Source organism: Adiantum capillus-veneris, chromosome 25 (genome assembly GCF_014529385.1).
Source record: "Adiantum capillus-veneris isolate H3 chromosome 25, ASM1452938v2, whole genome shotgun sequence".
Classification (NCBI taxonomy): Eukaryota; Viridiplantae; Streptophyta; class Polypodiopsida; order Polypodiales; family Pteridaceae; genus Adiantum; species Adiantum capillus-veneris.
In genome coordinates, this window is record NC_140955.1 from 74,752,767 (window position 1) to 74,772,015 (window position 19,249).

At 43.8% G+C, this 19,249-nt stretch overlaps 1 protein-coding gene across 1 annotated transcript in view; it reads left to right on the forward strand.

Moving 5' to 3' along the window:
• LOC147425112 (beta-glucosidase 42-like) overlaps positions 1-18,264 on the forward strand; it is a 76,035-nt gene extending 57,771 nt beyond the window's left edge. Inside the window, exons 6-13 of the mRNA XM_086500795.1 lie at positions 14,009-14,096; positions 14,172-14,421; positions 14,636-14,751; positions 14,847-15,073; positions 15,525-15,556; positions 16,986-17,088; positions 17,605-17,713; positions 17,808-18,264. Coding sequence (XP_086356921.1) covers positions 14,009-14,096; positions 14,172-14,421; positions 14,636-14,751; positions 14,847-15,073; positions 15,525-15,556; positions 16,986-17,088; positions 17,605-17,713; positions 17,808-18,030 — 1,148 coding nt within the window. The 3' untranslated portion in view covers positions 18,031-18,264. The remainder of the gene's footprint in view (positions 1-14,008; positions 14,097-14,171; positions 14,422-14,635; positions 14,752-14,846; positions 15,074-15,524; positions 15,557-16,985; positions 17,089-17,604; positions 17,714-17,807) is intronic.
• The last annotated feature ends 985 nt before the right edge of the window (positions 18,265-19,249 follow it).

Consider the following 19,249-nt stretch of genomic DNA (forward strand, 5'->3'; position numbering starts at 1 on the left):
CATTGCAGCAGACATCTTCATCATTTGCCTCACATCTTCAACTTCACGCGGTTTGTTCAGCATCGGGTGTTGAGAAGGGGGTGTTAGAGTTACATCACTCTGTTGCTTCACAGGTCTAGGGCATGCATGTACGGCTAGTGTGCCTCCGGGCTGGCCACCCATAGCATATGCATATAGGCTGCACTTTTGTCCGGCCACCTAGGTTTGGGCCGGCCGCTCCCCAGTATAGACTCGGGCACTCCTATATATGGAGTTAAGGGGGTACCCATTTTATTATCATCTGATCATTGTATTGGTTTCTTGTTCTGGTAGTCATGGGAGGCTGATCGCCCCCTCTTCCACCACATCCAGCGTTTGTGCTCTCTCTCTCTCTCTCTCTCTCTCTCTCTCTCTCTCTCTCTCTCTCTCTCTCTCTCTCTCTCTCTCTCGCACACGCGCACTCTCACAATCACATAGAACCTAGGACCGTGATCTCTCTCTCTCTCTCTCTCTCTCTCTCTCTCTCTCTCTCTCTCTCTCGCACACGCGCACTCTCACAATCACATAGAACCTAGGACCGTGATTCCTGGCGACGTATTGCATCTAGATCCTCACCGGGCCTCACTGATGCCGATTAACTAATCCCATATCGCGATCACGTCCATGAATTCGGTTTTGATCTAGGACCATGATTCCTCGCAACGTATTCAGCGATCGCATCTAGATCTATCCCAGACCTCATTGATGTCGGATTGTCTAATCCCATATATCGATCATGTCAATAGATTTTTGCACTCAAGCACTGTCATGTGCGAGTGATCATTCCATCTGTACTCAAGCACTGTTGTGTGCGAGTAATCATTTCCGGGGATCCCTATCCATCCTTAAGTTCATACTGAACAGAGTGGTCCAATCATTCAATTCTAACTGTGTGGCCATCTCATCCTGCAGGAACTCTTGATGCGCTCACAACAATTCCATTGAATCGATCGTGATTCAAAATTCATGATTCGATATCAGGTACATTCGAGAGTTGTCATTGCTCCAAAATTATCATCATCTCATTCTCAATCCTGTTATCTGTTCACAAATAGTATGTTCTTCCATTAGTTTCATTCAAAATTCATGATACTTATCGGGTTAATTCTGGAACGGTCATTGCTCCCAATTCATCATCCTTTATCATCGATTTCACTTGTTATTTGCACACATCTTCATTCTTTTCTTCAGTTCCCGAACCGGATTTCAACTTTTCTTTTGCCTGCCCACCTAGAGGTGTTATCTCTCTCAGATTCTCTGAGAGAACCTATGAGTAATCTGGAATTCTTTATGGCTTATGCCCTGTAAGAGAGAGCAATGAAGACGAGAGCGCACACGATGCGCGATGAAGTAAGGGTGGGAGTCGCTAATATGTCTGGGGTCCCCACGAATGTAGCTAGCAATCACATCTAGGTCCAATCGGGACCTCATCGATGTCCGATTGACTAACCCCTATTGCAACCATGTCCATTCGAGATCAATCAGACCAAAATGCTGCAGTCATTTCGGCTATCAGTTCTTGCACTCACAAGAAGTCAAGAACAAATCAGTATCATTATCAGGAATTCCATTTCATAAAGTCATCCAGCAGAATACTGTCAGCTCTCAGTATCTCTGAAGCTCAAAGAGACATCAGTGACTTTAGTATCAAAATCAAGCCATCTGTTGACAAAGGAGTGGAGTGACTCCCCTCTTGTGCATCCCACTGCACCAGATCTCCGGCCAAGCTGAATTCTGGGTTCCGTTTGGAGTAGACTATGCTAAACCAAAACATCGAGGTAAAGTTTCACAATCCGAGGAGTATTTGCTAGGTCCTCCTCCTCCATCCACTTCGCATCAAATGCAGGAAAGTTCTTGAACTTAACCAAGAACCGCCTTCGGACTTTACCTTTCTTCGTATCATTATGTGCCAAAATCTATTCAGGAACAAGGATCTCCTCGTTTTCTTCCACTTTGGGTTGCTCATCAAGCTCCCCATCATCAGGCACATCACCCTTAACAGGGTTCAAGAGACTCACATGCAATGCATTATGAATCCTCCAAGTATCTGGCAGTTTCAATCGGAAGGAGACATCATTTATCTTCTCAGTGATCTGGAAAGGTCCGTAGTATCGCATACTAAGCTTTGGAAGAAGCCTCTCCTCTCCCTTTTTCTTTCGTAGGCATGCCTTCTCAAAACGTAAGAGCACCCAATCATCCTCCTTCAATTTTAAGTCGCAACGATGGCGATCCGCTGCCTTTTTCTGTCGTTCTTGAGACTCCTGCAAAGTCTCGCGAACCTTGGCAAAAGCCGTATCCAAATCTCGCGAATATTCATCCGCTTCAAATATCTAATCTTTCGTGCTCAGGAAGGATGGAACCTTCGTAGCACTTTCAATAATCTCACATGGCGTCTTCCCCGTCGAAGAGTGTATCGGGTTATTGTAGGCAAATTCCACCAAAGGTAAGTTCTTTTCCCATTGAGTCTTGTGATCCGAGATACAAGACTTCAATAAATCTAAAATCACTGAATTGGCAATCTCAAATTGCCCGTCAGTCTGCAAGTGGAACGATGACGAGAACTGCAACTGCGTGCCAATGTTCTCCCAAATTGCCTTCCAAAACAAACTCATAAATCTGGGGTCTCTGTCGGAGACAATCGTCTCAGGCATGCCATGTACTCTGAAAATCATCGTGATCATTCTGTGTTCTTGGGAGATCAAAAATGAAATCCATTGCAATACTTTCCCAGTGGTGGGTGGGTATGGGTAAAGGCTATAACAATCCCTGTGCCTTATGCCCGTCAAACTTGACCTTCTGGCATACCAAGCAACTGCGCACAAACTCTTCCACATCCTTTTTGAGTCTCGGCCCAAAGAAGTATCTCTCTACCCCCTTCATGGTTTAGCAATGCCGCGGTGACCCGTAAAAGGTGGACAGTGGCCTTCAGTCATAACCTTATCCCTCAACGGCTGTGTAACGCACAACATAGTCTTTCTCATCAAGTAGCCTCCCCGAAGGGAGTATCCCGCTACCGTCTCCCCATCCCGTATCCGTGCGAAAATATCTGCAAAATCTGTATCTCTGGCATACTGATTGACCATATCCTCGAAGCTCCTATGATGTATCGCGGAAACAGCCAGAACCAACGGTTTCCGAGACAAAGCATCTGCCACCACATTCTTTTGTCCCTGCACATGGACAATCTGGAAGTGGAACTGTGACAAGATGTTCGCCCACCGCATCTGCTTTTCTGAAAGCTGCTTCTGTGACAAGAAGTAGCGCAAACTCTGATGGTTTGTAAAGACAGTAAAATCCGCTCCAACTAGGTAATACCGCCACTGAGTAAGAGCATGGATAACCGCCAAAAGCTCTTTCTGATAAATCTGTGCTGTCTTCTCCGGCCTAGAGAACAAATGGCTCTCGTAAGCTATGACATGGCCTTCTTGCATCAAGACCGTACCCAGACTACGACCACAAGCATCACAATATACTTCAAATGACTTTTGCAAGTCCGGCAAAGTCAAAATAGGTCCCGTAGTCAATTTCTCTTTCAATGTCTCAAAGGCAGTCACCTCTTTGGGTCCCCACGAAAAAGGTACTCCTTTCTGTGTCAAGGTATGCAAAGGGGAAGCAACCTCTGCAAACTTTCGTATGAACCGCCTGTAGTACGAACACAGTCCCAAGAAGCTTCTAACTTCATGGACATTCCTCAAATCGGGCCAATCACGGATAGTCTCTATCTTGGCCGGGTCCATTTGCACTCCTGCTGCTGCTGACACAATGTGTCCCAAAAAGTGTATCTCTAGTAGGAAAAATTCACTTTTCTTTGCATTAATCACTAAGTGTGTTCTCGTAATGCTTGAAAGACTTGAAGCAGATGATCTCTGTGTTCTGCCTTAGAAAGTGCCAACAAATAGCATGTACTCTCGAAAAATCCTGTCCACCATCATCCGGTTAAATGTCGCAGGAGCGTTGGTTAAGCCAAAAGGCATCACCAAAAACTCAAATAACCCAAAAGTCGTCCGAAAAGCCGTCTTGTAGACATCCTTCGGCGCGATTCGGATCTGATGATATCCACTCTTCAAGTCAATCCTGCTAAAGCACGAGGATCCCTGTAACATGTCGAGTATATCATCGATCCTAGGATCGGAAATCTGTTCTTGATGGTGATTTTGTTGAGAGCTCTATAATCAATGCACATTCTCCAAGATCCCTCTTTCTTCAAAACCAACAACACTGGAGAGCAATACGGTGAAGTACTAGGCTGGACAAGACCCTTTTCCAAGAGGTCTTTCACTGGTTCATAATCTTTTCATTCTGTACTCGGCTCTCACGGTAAGGTGGCCGATTCAGTGGCGTGCTTCCAGGTATTAGATGAATGGTTTGATCTTCAGGCCCTCTGAAAAGCAATCGGCATGAGTGTGGAGAAAAATCTTGGCGTTCTTTTGATCAGGTCAAAACATATTCAACCTTTATCTATCGTTCAGTTCTCTCCCAAAAGAATGAGTAAGAAACTGAAGTTCATCAAGTACAATCTCTAAGCCCTTCATTTATCAAAGTCGCTTTCCCGGCCCGGTAGTCAACCATGGCGTAGTTCTTGTGGTACCAAGGGATCCTGAGTAGAACGTCACTCGCGTGCCCTGAACACCCTTGTCATTGCAAACAAAGTTTGCCAATGCTCGGTGTAATGGAAACATCCTATCCGGGTGCCAGTCGAACTACCTCCGCCTGTGGCGTCAGTCTGTCGGGCGTAATTCCAAATCGAGCCGCCAATTCCAAGTGAAAAGAAGTTGGCCTTGGCTCCTTCAAAAGAGCTTCCTAATCCTTCACTTTGCCCCAAAAGCGGCAAAGTTTGTACTTTCATTCATTAGATTCGGTGCATGTCCCACGCCATGTGGTACCAGTTCTGCTTTTCTATCTGCCTTTTTTGCTACATTCCTCAGCTGCTCTCGAACTCTCAAGTCTATCGTCGTCTTTATCATTCTGTTCTTTTTGTGCCTTGTTAGGGCACTTCGCGGAGATATGTCCCTGTTCCCCGCATCCAAAGCACTTCCCCTCTCTGATGAAGCGAGCTCTCTCCTCAGGAGTAAGCTTGGGTCGTGCATCATTTTTCTCTGGGTTGCTCTTTTTTCTTTCTACTTTCATTTCCAGAAGTGTGTTCAGCTCGTTGTGTCATGGCCTCATTTGTGGGGTAGGTTAGACTGCCAGAGTGAATGGCAAAGCCCCGCTTTGCATGACTCATCAACTCCTGAATAGAAGTTGACTTCTGTTCCAAGCTGTGATCTCGGATCTCTGTAGGTAGACCCAAGGTAAACTGCTCAATCTGTTCTCTGAACGAGATCTTCTTGAATGAAGAGGCGGGTAGAAAAGAGCTCCAGAATCTTTCACAATAAGCATTGATTGTATCTTTCTTGGTCATCCGAAGATGGTTCCAAGCAGCTCGTACATCTCGTTCATATTCTTGCGTCAACCAAGAAGAAATAAAAAGCTTCTTAAACTTCAGCCATTTAACTGGCGCACTCTTGTTAAAAGAAGCGTGGACCACCAAGTACGAGCATTCCCCTTAAGGTAAGAGGTAGCTCTCCGAATCTTGGAGTGCTTTGAATAGCGTCCTCCCGCGAAAGCGATGTCAAACTGCTGTATAAAAGACAAAGAATTGGAAGCATCTGAGTATCCTGAAAAAGTATCAAACTTGATCGAGTGGCCACCTTCCTTAAACTCTCGGACTTTCTTGCTTTTATCTTCGAGAAAGTCATAATGGTTGGCTTTGTAAAAATTCTTCTTGTTCGCATAAAACTTTCCGTCATCAGAATCTGAGCTGTCTGTAGACGAGTCCTCAGTAGGACTGTCAGTCTCTGGGCGAGATGTAGCCTTCTTTGCCTTTTTCTTGCCCTTTCCGAAGCTTTGTTTCTTGCTTCGCTTTTTACCTTTTCTGTCTTCTTTGCTCGAATCCGAGGAGCTAGAAGAACTATCAGAAGAAGAAGAAGAAGAAGAACTGGGTACTCCTTCAAATGGATAACGCTTCTTCTGTTTCTTTGCCTTGTCAAAAGTCGACTGACGACCCAAATAACCTGGAAAGTCAGTGCTTTTCTTCTGCTTTTTGCCGTGCTTTTTGGCTTTCTTTTGCGCGTCAAAAAGCTGAGCAATCTGTGTATCAACCACGTTCTCCAGTTCCTTCTCCGTATATTTTCTTGGAGCCAGAAGGTTTCTTGAAAGCGGGTTTCGGGAGTGGTGTTGTGGTTCTCTGCCACTCCATCTGTACCTCTTCCAAAGAGGTCTGGTTCATATGTTTTGCCATCTTCGGGTCCTTGGCAAAATTGAGCATCATCTTTGTTGCATCGCCGATCAACTGGCGACGCTCCATCTCTCGCCACTCCGCCTAAGTAGGCCAAGGCGGGCCATACTCTCTGCCGGAATCTTCGTTGTGATCCCTGCCCGCATCTCTAGATGCAGAGGGAGTCGACTGATCATTGCCTAAAGCCATAGGTGCCGCGGAAAAAAATTTCGGGGATCGGATTTCCCGTAGAAGAGAAATCGGCCGTGCTCTGATACCACTGTAACAGACTTGGACACTCCAAGTCAAAAATCAATCGCGACAACACCAAATAACCACTTCAAAACAATTCACAGATCACAATAGATTTGCACTGGCCCGGCGGAGTTCCGTGCCTAGAGACATTGGCCCCAAAGACTGGCGCCCCTTTCGGTATTTTTATATTAATCAGTTCAAAGTACAAGAGAGTGGCTAGGGTTTCACTTTCAGAATCTGCGTCCAGATGCTCTGAGAAGTGAAGCCCTCACCACTTATTTAAAGATACAAGGGATGCCCAAAAGTAGAGCCCCAAAAGCTTTTAAAATAAAAAGCATTAGTTCTCTCTCTCTCTTAGAGAATCTTCTCTCTTTTTTTTTTTAAATTAAAAAAAGCAAAATTCGCGTCGCTCATCATTTCAAAAAATAAAAATAAAAATTATTTTTTTAAGCCTCCGCGATTTCCGGAAATTAGGGTTTTTGGTAGAAATTAGGGTTTGCAAGAATTTTAGGGTTTCTGGCAGAAATTAGGGTTTCTGCTGTCATCCACGTAATCACTTTGTGACAAATACTCCCCCCTAGAACCGAAGTCCGAGCCATGTTATATTCAAAGGCCATAAATACAACCAAACGCTCCCTAGATCGCAGTCTGTGTCGCTCGGAAGTTTCCATTACAACTGAACGCTCCCCAGACCACAACTTGCGTCGTTTAGAGGCCATATACTACTAGATGCTCCTCATACCACAGTCTGTGTCATCCAAAGGTTTCCAAACTGCATTGGCATAAAGATCAGAATCAAGCAAACTCAATCGGCACCAAGACAAGTTCAAAATAGATAAATTCTATTTCAAACAAATTACAAACAATATTCTTGAACAAAGTTCAAAAGTATCTAAATACAAATTAATATTAAAATTATTCTGACTTAGTCTGAGTTAGTTGAACTTGAAGGACAACTGGCTTATCCATTTATGCGACAAAGTGATGGTTCGGTTCTGGATGTGAACGGTAGCATCGTTCTTGTTGTGCCAAGACATGCCCAAAAGAGCGTCGCAATGCCCTAACTTCATGATGTGGAAGTCTGCCTTGCCATGGTACCCTTGGATGGTGATCGGAAGAGCACCAATAAGGGGTACAACTTGACTCGTTGGCTTGTGGCTAACTTGTCCTCTAGCTCTCAAGCAAAGTGATCATATTCAAAGTCCATCTGCGTGAGGAACTCTGGATGGATGAAATTCTCGATGGTTCTTGGGTCGAAGAAGAGAAGTGCCTTGAAGCCACTGATCTCTCTGTATGCTTTGCACAATTCTTTGGAAGCTTCTGGTATAGAGCCGCCGTAAATATTTGGAATAAGTCCTACTGTAGTTTTGGCTTTCTTAGGAGGAGGTTTCTCGGAGTCTTTTCCCCTTATTAGGACTACATAGGAGGTGTTTCCTATCTGGAAACATTTGAAGCAGTGGCCTTCGTGCTGTTGAGTTTCTCGTTGGCGAAGTGTCAATTGAGGTCTTGCGGGTCGAGTTGAGTTATTGCGAGAATTTGTACATTGTTGTTGAGGAATTTTGGGTGTTTGTCGGTTGATCTTCCGACACAAATTCCAATCTTTTCATAAGCGTGTAGCCGACCGCATCATGGTCCATAGGCTCTTGGATAGTAGAAACTTGCTTGGCCAAACAGTAGAGGTGATGGCAGTGCAATGGTATAGTGTTCACATTGATTCTTCAAGATTATCAGCTTGAAGAAAGATAACGGTCCACGGAATATATATATCTAGGAACTTCTGGTGGTAGTTTTCCATGGTTTTTGTGGCAAGCATTTTCAAGTTACCCCATTATGCCAGAAGGTGCTCTTTAAATAGGGATGTCATGTAACTTTGGACAAAAATATTCTTGAAAGCTTGCCCGGTCCTTGGAGCATGCGGCTTGGTAGCTGGAGAACTCCTCTTCAGTGCACTTCCCTAGGGTATAGATATTGTTTGCTATAGGAACTTTTAAGCTTTCTTTCTATCTAACAATAGATGCACCATCCTTGAAGTCTTTGGGTTGATGCGATGCAAATCCAGAATGTGGATAATAGGGCTAGGCATACGGGCTTCAACCGTTTTACCGAAATGGCGGTGGGGGAGGTGGTGGCAAAGGCGGCTGTACTGGGTAGAAGGTAAGATGGTTGCACGATGTTCTTGAAAACTCGCCCAATGAGAATAAAAGAATGTGTAGGTTGTCGAGAGGAGGCCCTTGTGCTTTCTGGTGCTGGACGAGGAAAAACCTGAGGCAACATGTGGTTCAAAAATTGTTGAAAGCTTTGCAGTATTGGGAAATTTTGCGGAGGGTTCCTCCAGAGTATGTTACGGAGTTTGTCAAGGAGGTACTCAGATACTCTGTAGAATTGATCTTGTCCTTGTTCGAGAAGGATCGGTGTGCTTTCAAAAAGTTAGACGCTTAAAGCTTTGATACCACCGTAACGGGAGGGCACCACGCGCCAATTGAAAAGGATAGACTGGAACAGACTTTTTGCACTTCAAACAACTTGGAGAGAGAGAGAATCCACACGAGAGAGACTCCATGGCGAAGTTCCACTCCCAGATGCAATGGCCCCTAAACCTTGGCACTCCTTTCGATATTTCTTTTAGATTGCTTGAACAAGGTACAAGTCGGGGGACTTTGCCCTACTTCCTCAACCTGGAATGCCAGAGAGTGCCCCCCTCTTGCGGTACATATTTAAAAGCCCTAGGCCCAAAGCATCTCACATGAAAAGCTATGGCTCCTAAAAGCACATGGTCCAAAAGCACACGCCCAAAAGACTGTTCCGCAATTTGCGGGCCTATCCTTACAGTCCTGTCATGTCATCACCCTTCCGCGTTTTATGGGATTTTCGTGCAGCAGTGCCATGTTATCATGTTATGTCACAAATTGATGACTTGTCAAAGCCCTGAAGAAGGGAGCCAACTTGCAGATACCGGCCTAGGCCCACTTATGGGGACCCCGTCCGATGGGGCCCCAAGTGACAAAGGATTAAAATAAAGCAGGACTCACACACACACACACACACACACACACACACACACACACACACACACACACAAAAGAGACTTGCAACAGATTTTCGAAAATTGCACTGGCATGATGACGTGGCAAGATGTATAGAATTCCGCATTTTGCGTTGGCTGATGACGTGGCAAGCTGTACGGATTTCCGTAAATTACGTTGGTAGCTTTTTGGCTTTGCTTTTGGACCAGATGCTTTTGAGTTTGAAGGCTTTTTACTGTAAACTGCTTTTGGGGCCTAGGGCCTTTAATATGAGGTTAGGGCTTATTCTCTGGCATGCTTCTTGACGAAGGTGCAGAGTCTCGAGTACCGGCTTGTACTGTGTTGATGCAATATAAAGAAATACCGAAAGGGGCGCCAAGGTTTGGGGCCAATACTCTCTGGGGTGGAATTCCGCCACTCTGTGTCGCATGTCGTCTCTCTCTCTCTCTCTCTCTCTCTCTCAGTTCTGTATTTATTGAAGTGCTAAAAGTCTGTTCAGTCTGTTCTTTTCTATTGGCACGTGGTGCCCGTCTTGTGATAGTGGTATCAGAGCATCAGGCGTGTGCTTTTCTGAAAGCATATTGGTCCTACAAAAGAGCAAATAGAGCTATTGGAATTTTATTCAAGGTATCTTCGGCCTCTGACCCCGGACTTATTAGCCACTCCCACCCTTACTTCATTGCGCATCGGGCGCGCTCCCGTCTTCATCTCTGTGTCTTACAGGGCATAAGCCATAAAGAACCCAACACTTGGAATTCATGGATTCAACAGAATATTTGCAATTTTTGCTCAACGAACTCCACTACATTCTTTCGCGGCATCCTCAAAAGAATCTTTCGATGCTGCAAAGTTTTTAACAATTTTTGAACTACATGTTACCCCCTCTGATGCCCCAGGTGGTACCTCCTCCTCCGGCATCAGAAAGTACGAGAGCTCCAATTGGCAGCCTTCTCAGCCGTCTTTTCCGATCGGGGGAGTTTTTAGGAATATGGTGCAGCCATCTGACCCTGATCTAGTGCAAGTGCCTTTGCCACCCCCATTGCCCCCACCTCCACCACCGCCACCAGCCTACAATGGTTGGAGCCCATATGGATACCCTTATTATCCATACCCGGGATATGGCCTAACCAACCCAAAGATTTCAAAGATGGCGGCACGACAATTAAATTTTTCACTTTTTCTGGGGTGAAAGATCGCAAGAAAGCATTGTAGTTCCTACAGCAATTTGACAACATCTATGCTTTAGGGAACTATACAAAAGAATCCAAGATAGCGGGATTTCTTAAAGATAATGCTATGCAATGGTGGAGTTCAATCACGACACAACCGCATGCTCCAAGGACCTGGCAAGCTTTCAAGACAGTTTTTGCACGTAGTTACATGACTTCTATGTTTGAAGTCTGGATTTTGGCAGAATGGGGCAACTTGAAAATGCTTGCCACTGAAACCATGGACGAATATAACCAAAGGTTTCTCGACGTGTACCTTCCGGTGTCCTTCGACGAATATAACCAAAGGTTTCTCGACGTGTACCTTCCGGTGTCCTTCTTTAGATTTGTTCCCTTGGAGGCCCAACGCGAGCGATACACCATTGGACTACCATCACCATTGCAGGAATATTGTCTATCTAAGCAGGTCTCCACCATGCAAGAACTTATGGACCATGCCGCGGTCGGCTACAAACTGATGAGGGAGTCGTTGAATATCTCCCGGCGCGGACCTTGTTAGGTTATGCGGGAAGAGTGTTCATCGGCGGCTTTATGTTTCTATGTCTTGTAACATGCATATGTGATCATTTGTGTTGCATTGTGATGTGCCAACTAGTGAATATTCCTAATTGGATGAGATTGCCTGGGTATGTAATTTTAGTGCATCAAGACACCCGTGGAAGATCAGTACGGTCTGGGTGTGATGGCTAATTTTACTACTCCGGAATATCGAGAGTTCCGATCTCGACGAAAGGAGAAGCTAACACCTTGATCAAAAGAGCTGAAAGGAGAAGCTAACTCCTTAACAAAAAGAGCAAATTGATTGTCCCTCGGAACGACCCTCGGAAATTTTTGAGCTAACTTGAGTTGTTTTGCAGATATGCTGTATTTGCGGACGATTACTCTCTTTCAAGAAGGGGAGATGTCACTAACTGCTGACGTGTCAAAGCCCTGAAGAAGGGAGCCAACTTGCAGATGCCGGCCGAGGGGCCTAAACCCTAAGAAGAACATGTAACAGAAGAAGAAGTCCTACCAACTTATGGGGACCCCGTTCGATGGGGCCCCAAGTGACATAAAGGATTAAAATAAAGCAGGACTCTCACACACACACAAAAGAGACTTGTGGCAGATTTTCGAAAATTGCGCTGGCATGATGACATGGCTAGCTGTACGGAATTCCGCGTTTTGTGCTGGCTGATGACTTGGCAAGCTGTACAGATTTTCGTAAATTACGTTGGCAGCTTTTTGGCTTTGCTTTTGGACCAGATGCTTTTGAGTTTGAAGGCTTTTTACTGTAAACTGCTTTTGGGGCCTAGGGCCTTTAAATAGGAGGTTAGGGCTCATTCTCTGGCATGCTTCCTGGCGAAGGTGCATAGTCTCGAGTACCGGCTTGTACTGTGTTGATGCAATATGAAGAAATACCGAAAGGGGCGCCAAGGTTTGGGGCCAATACTCTCTAGGGTGGAATTCCGCCACTCCGTGTCGCATGTCGTCTCTCTCTCTCTCTCTCTCTCTCTCTCTCTCAGTTCTGTATTTATTGAAGTGCTAAAAGTCTGTTCATTCGGCTCTTTTCTATTGGCACGTGGTGCCCGTCTTGTGACATGTTACGCAATTTTCAGGGTTACTTTGCTTTAGATTTTAGGCCCCTCGACCATGCAAGTTGAGGTTTTAGGCCCCATTGGCCATAATCTTTAAAGTCCGTCAGGGTTAGGATTTTAAAGTCCTAACTTCAGTGAATGCCATGTCACTAATTTGTGACATGCTTCCACAAGCATCAAAAGACTTCTGCAAATCTGTAACTTCAACACTGGCCTTGTAGTTAACTTCTGTTTGAATCTCTCAAAAGCCGTATTCTGTAAAGGTCCCCAAGTGAGTGGTACCCCTTTCTAAGTTAGGGTATGCAACGACGAAGCAATTTCTGCAAATTGCAAATGTTCACTACATTGTTTTCGCCTCTTGTTCGGTGGTGGCTCTAATACAAGGTAGTATATGTACAACGTATGGATCATTCATATCATACAGTACGTACGGGACATGGATCCGTACGTATGGATCGTACTACGTGGGTACGTTGAAAAACTTATGTTAACTGATCATATATGAATTTGATCACTAGTCACTCTCGAAAGCTTAGAAAATGACCAATCAAGGAAGGGCTTTTAGAAGAGACCTAATAGACTTGTATGTATGAGTGACTTGTGCTATAGAATAGACAATCATTTGACTCTTGAGTAACGACTTCACATTAAGGATTGTTTTGTTATTTGTGATCTGTTAAGGTGTTATTTGTGATCATTGGATGTATCATCTTTTTATGGGTTTTGTCATTTTGATGAGACTATGATTTATGTCTCATATCATATGAGATGCTTTCACAGTGCATGATTGATTTAGTGTTCACTGTTTTCCGAAGTTTCATAATGAGGTATAGAATCTTGTTTAACATCCATTGTGTAGTCTAAAGTTTTTGGTGTTTGTTGTTGTTGTATAGAATAGTTTAGGGTCTTTGTATCTGTTGTACAATTCTAATTGTTTAGTTGGATGTCTAAGTGGTACTTGTTGTACTATAAAGTTTATATTGTATGGCAGTCTTGGTTTGGAGTCTTAACATTTGTGGAGAATGCTTATGAATCTACCACAAATCTCCTAACATATTAGGTATCTCGATCTTGAATTTGGTTTATATGGAGGAAGTTGTTAAGTGAATGATGTAGAGCTAGATCTCAAAGCATTGGGTTGAGTAGCTGTAGATTGTAGGCTTTTTAAAGAAACTACAAATTTTACGTACCTAATAACTCAAATCATTCAATATTATGTACCTTACATACCAAACACGTACTGAGCACTAAGTATCTTTCCACCTTGCTCATATATCATCAATGAGAAGATTAATGAGTGAGGGCTGTTTTATGGCTGTGTCTAGCCGAATGTGAGGTAGGTGCACCTTTTTTGGCGGTATGGGCCATGTATGTGGCCACCCGGTAGGCTTGCTTGAGGCAAGATCCCTGTACCTAGGACTTTATTGGGTCACAGGCTCTGTTTCCTGTAGTTTTTAGCCATGTGTCACAACTCAAAGTTTTCATGGTTAAAGGAAGAGGACTCTTAAGGTCATCAAAGAACATGGTTCCAGTTCAAACAACGGGAATGAGCACATGATTCTTGAAAAACAGCATTGAATGTTTGCAATAGTGATGTGACTTGGCAGTTCGTGTAGCACTCTTTATGAGAGGTTCTTTTATGGTTCTCAGGTATCAAACCCTTCGTAACTTTATATCATTGGGACCTACCCCAACCTCTTGAGGACAAGTTGGGAGGCTGGCTGAGTCCAGAGATACCGTAAGTATCTTATATTCTCAGGTCTCTTTCCTGCTTTTTCTTTAATTTGTCATGAAAGAGACCTTCTCTTTACAGGAAATATTTTGTAGCTTATGCGGAGGCATGTTTCAAAGCTTTTGGGGATCGTGTGAAACATTGGATTACACTGAATGAACCAGCCCGATTTGCAATCCTAGGACATTGCCTTGGAATTCATGCACCTGGAAGATCTTCAAATAGAAGCAGAAGCCTTTATGGTGACTCCTCTGTTGAGCCATATGTTGTGGGCCATCATGCTTTGCTGGCCCATGCTGCAGCTGTAAAGGTCTACAGGGAAAAGTACAAGGTATACCAAAGAAATTTGTAGAAATAATAGTCAGTCATGGGTGCAACATTTTTGTGTAGCACATAGACAGATGTGGCCAAGTCTACACAGCATGCATATATTTTGTCGAGATATTCATAATAGTAGAGTTCTCTCGCTGTGGATAATTGCATCTCATAGGGATATTATGAACAGACATGATCAATTCTAATGTTGTTGAGAAACATAAATACAGGAGAAACAAGGTGGCCTCATTGGCTTAGCAGTAGACTCAGAATGGCCCGAACCACTGACTAGCTCTTTGGAAGACAGACAGGCTTCACAAAGGCATTTGGAGTTTATGTTAGGCTGGTAAGTTTGAGGAGATTCAATGATCTTGGGTTTGTAATTGGCAAGGGAAAAAAGAGTAATGAGCCTGAATAGCCTCCCATATTATTTCTATGCAGGTTTTTGGACCCCATTTATTTTGGCAAGTATCCAACATCAATGTCTGAGAGCCTTGGGGAGCGCCTTCCACGTTTCACAGCCGAACAAATGGCATTTATCCATGGATCAGTTGATTTCATTGGAATTAATCATTACTTCTCAGCATATGTAACTACTCGACATGCAGTCAAGAAAAATAGTCCTTGGAGTGCAGGATGGTATGAGGATGTCAACACTTTCTTACAATGTAGGTATCTTCATCTCACATAGTTTTGCATTTTTTCTTTTCAAAATAGAGGAGCACGCGGGAGTGAGGGCTTGGCTGAGGTGAAACGCATTTGCCAACCCCAGCCAACTTTTAGTGAAAACGTGGGTGGGCTGATTGGGGGCCATACCCATGGGAGCTGTAATTTTTTCTACATGTAAAGAAACTAGAAAACCTAATAATTTCTAGTTGAAGCTGGTACTTATAGGACCATGGAGAACTCTGATCACATCTGGCTCTAGGCTAGTTGAGGTAATTTGGGATCAAGTTGGCACCATGACAGCCATAGGCTTAACCTCCTGCTCCCTCTAGCAAAGAAGTGGCAGTCAGAATGAAATTTCCTATTGAGAAATGGGTTTTCTTCTCAATCTAAACTTGAGATTATGCATTTGTTCCATTTGTTGATGTTTTGTGGAATCTTTGTTTGCTGCAGTTGAAAGGAATGGAGAGCCCATTGGAGAGAAGGTAGCATCTCTCTCTCTCTCTCTCTCTCTCTCTCTCTCTCTCTCTCTCTCTCTCTCTCTCTCTCTCTCTCTCTCTCTCTCTCTCTCTGTTTCTGTTTTTTGAGCAAAAAGTGGGGCTTGTGGCCCCTTCGCATTGAAATCGACCAAAGGTCCATATACAAGAAATGGGGAAACGCCTGAAAGATATACAATGAGATCATGGGGAAAAACACCCAAACGACCACAGGATACATCAAAGGATATGATACTCAAATCATGAAATAGTGAAGAATCTCTATTTAGCTGTACACAAATCTGCCAAAAGCTCTCTCCGCCTCTGTCGGTGTAGCAAAACTGTAAAGACCATCGCTAGCTACCAAAATGATATAAAGAATCCGCTGTAAAAAACCTCCTGTAGCAGCTCATGAAGCCAAGGGACTGGAAAACCTTGTCTGCAAAATCATCCGCATCCATTCCATCATCTTTGGAAGTGGTACCCCAAAGTAAGATGCAAATCTTCAGCACAACCAAACTGTAAGAGAGGAAGGAGGAACCCATTTTTCCTCCATCACAAAAGCCAAGGGAAGGTACCAAGATGAACATTTCTTTGACCAAACCAACATCCCCAAGGCATCATTAATCTATCTCTCATACAAATCTGCAAACTGTCTAATATCCATGTAATAGTTGACCTCCACAATCGTCTGATCCTGTAGGGTCCCTCATCCAAGAGATATCATGTAGAGTCTGCGCTCTGAAGCTGATTATAGGTGATCTCCCTGGACCATGAAAATCTGACTCTCCTCCAAAAGTGCCTGCTGTAAGAGGCACCTGTGTTTGAATCTCCAAAGAGTCTAAAAGGCTGCTGAAGTGGCATATTTTGGCGTGCCTCAGGGTGATCTTGAAGTGCCTCAGATGGCTGAGCATTTGTCCAGCTGCTTTGAAACCTCCTCTCGATCCTGATGTGGTAACCTGCATTCTCTCCCTCATTGTATTCTTCCGCATTGTCAAAGTTATCTACCTCTAACTTGGGGACCTCACATCTCTCAAAAGCAGCCAAAGTAAAATCTTTATACCACGGGTGCAAAAAAGTCAATATGTCCCCATTTGCAAGAGGAGAGCGAGCGACTAGCTCAGTGTGTATGTGTGTGCGAGTGCTTTCCTAGTCAAAATAGAGTGCAAACGAGGGTGCAAGACCTATCATTGTGTCGAAGGGCCATGATTCTGAGCAAAGCATCAGCGGTATGGGATGAGGCTGCGATGGCATTGCTACTACATCCCACAAAGTAAAAATGTCTGCTAGGAAGGCTATCCATAATCACGTTCAATTCTACTAAGTGAGCCTGTTGATGTTTTTAGAGAGAGAAGAAAAACAGATAGAGGGAGCCTTCTACCATTCATTACTAGCTAGTCACGTGTGATTGACAATTGTTGTTGCATGTTGTTTACAGGGTGCTTCGTTCTGGATGTACAACGTTCCATGGGGATTTGGAAAGCTTTTGAAATGGTTGACTGATAGATACAATCGGCCAGTAATGTTCATAACAGAGAATGGTACCATCTCTCTCTCTCTCTCTCTCTCTCTCTCTCTCTCTCTCTGGCAAAAAAGGAGGGCTTGTTATATTAGATAATCAAAATGCACCAAAGCTCGAAGGCATTAAAAAGCCCATAGGCATTACAGATGAGCTGATAGTGAAAAACCCCCCTGGGATATAACAGATTAACAAACCTCAACCCCTCTCTCCCTCTCCCTCTCCCCCTCTCCCCACGCACATGCACCCACCTGCTCACCCACGAACGCACGGTTGTAGTGGTGGACTTTGAACTGGAGGAAGATACCAATCCTAAATGCACAGAACATTTAGGATCTAGTGGAAATGGGCTACCACCAGCTTGTGAAAGCTCTCAATTGCAATCAATAATTCTTGTCAAAGCCATAGAAGTCAAGAAACGAGAGCTTGCTCCAAAAACGACTTCAAATGCATGCATCTATGTCAGATTTCTGTCTTAAACATCTTCACCTGTATGTGGCGTCGGAAGGCTGACTATCTTTTGGCTCAATATTGGTAGGTACTGATGAGGAAAATGACCCATCAAAATCCTTAACAGAGAGCTTGCATGACACTAGAAGAGTGAGAATTCTTCAAGAGTTCCTCTTCTTTGTATCTCAAGCAATAAGGTGAGGTGTGAATGTAAAAGTCTTGCAAATTCTGTTTTTACCCTTTTTGCTAACCAAATGTGTATATGTTGCGTGGTATGTTTGGGGCTGGTAGGGCGGGCGCCGACATTCGTGGCTATTTTGTCTGGTCCTTGTTGGACAATTTTGAATGGTCAGTGGGATACACAAAGCGGTTTGGGATAGTATTTGTTGACTACAATGATAATACAAAACGTTACCCCAAGGATTCGGCCTTATGGTTCAAAAAATTCCTTGCAAGTCCTCCATTGATCAAGTTACAAACTAATCCACTCTTACTACAGTCTTTATCACCATAATGGTCATGGTCTAGTTCTCAGCTATGGGCGTGAGCTACGTATGTAAGGAGCTGTTAGCTCCATTGGCAATCCCATTGTAAGTATGTGTGTGTGTGTACAATCCTATGCACCTACATGAGTGCATGTAAATATATGTAAATATGAATATGTGCTTGCATTAAGAAAATGCTCGGACATGTTATTGCGAACATCTTTTTAAAATACGGATAGAATCCAAAAATTTCTCTGAACAAATGTCGAGTATCACACAAGATGATGCCTAGTTAAGGCCCCTTAACAAGAAATAGAAACAAAGAAAGTTCTGCATCACTTGCCATGTGGCACTAATCGATAACCTTTATCCAATGCCTCACAATTGCTCCCAAGAGTTTCGTGCTTTGCTTCGGCGTTATGTAGGCCAAAAAGAAAAGTCTTGTCTGAGTTGATAGTTGAAGTGTCAAGCTCAAAGGTTCTATTTGCCTTCTGTTGTAGCCCAAGCATCTCTCTCTCTCTCTCTCTCTCAGAATACATGTCAGTGGTCACTAACCTTTGTTACATGACAATTGAACTCCCAAGTGTTCCATGAAACTACCTCCCAATCTTTTACTTTTCGTGTTGGCGTGCACTCTTATTTTTGTGTGTGTATGTGACATGTGTATCAAGAACACAAGCCTCAAGCATAGTTATTCCTCATGGTATAGGGGACACACATGTGCACACAAACATACAAGGCTAATGCACAGGTTGAGCATATAGAGGGAACACTTTACAAGTCTAATTGTACAATTAAACATTCATGCATCAACACACTTTAGAAGAGTAGTAGTTTACAAGTCATTTACAATAGGTAGGAGATTATGTAGGACTCAGAGGGCTGTACTCGGAGGTGACTAGGACCATCAGGATGGCGCATGTTAAAGGTTGACCTAGAAGGGAGAGGATGTCATTCCTAGCCCAATGCAAGGATTGTGTACCGAGAATTCATGCAGGTGTGCATGCTCCAACCCTCATATGTAAGGATTTATGCACATTTGAAACTTAGTAATGCTATCTATGTGTGGTTTTTTTTGACATAGTAGCTTCTCTTGTCTCTCCTTTTATTGTCTAACACTCTTGTCATTCCTCCACTAGATAGGGTGCCCTATTGCTTATGCCTCTTCAAGTGGTAACTAGATCATTAGGGGAAATAAAGGATCAAAATGGACCCCGCAAAATAACCACGTTAAAAATTTTAGGTGTG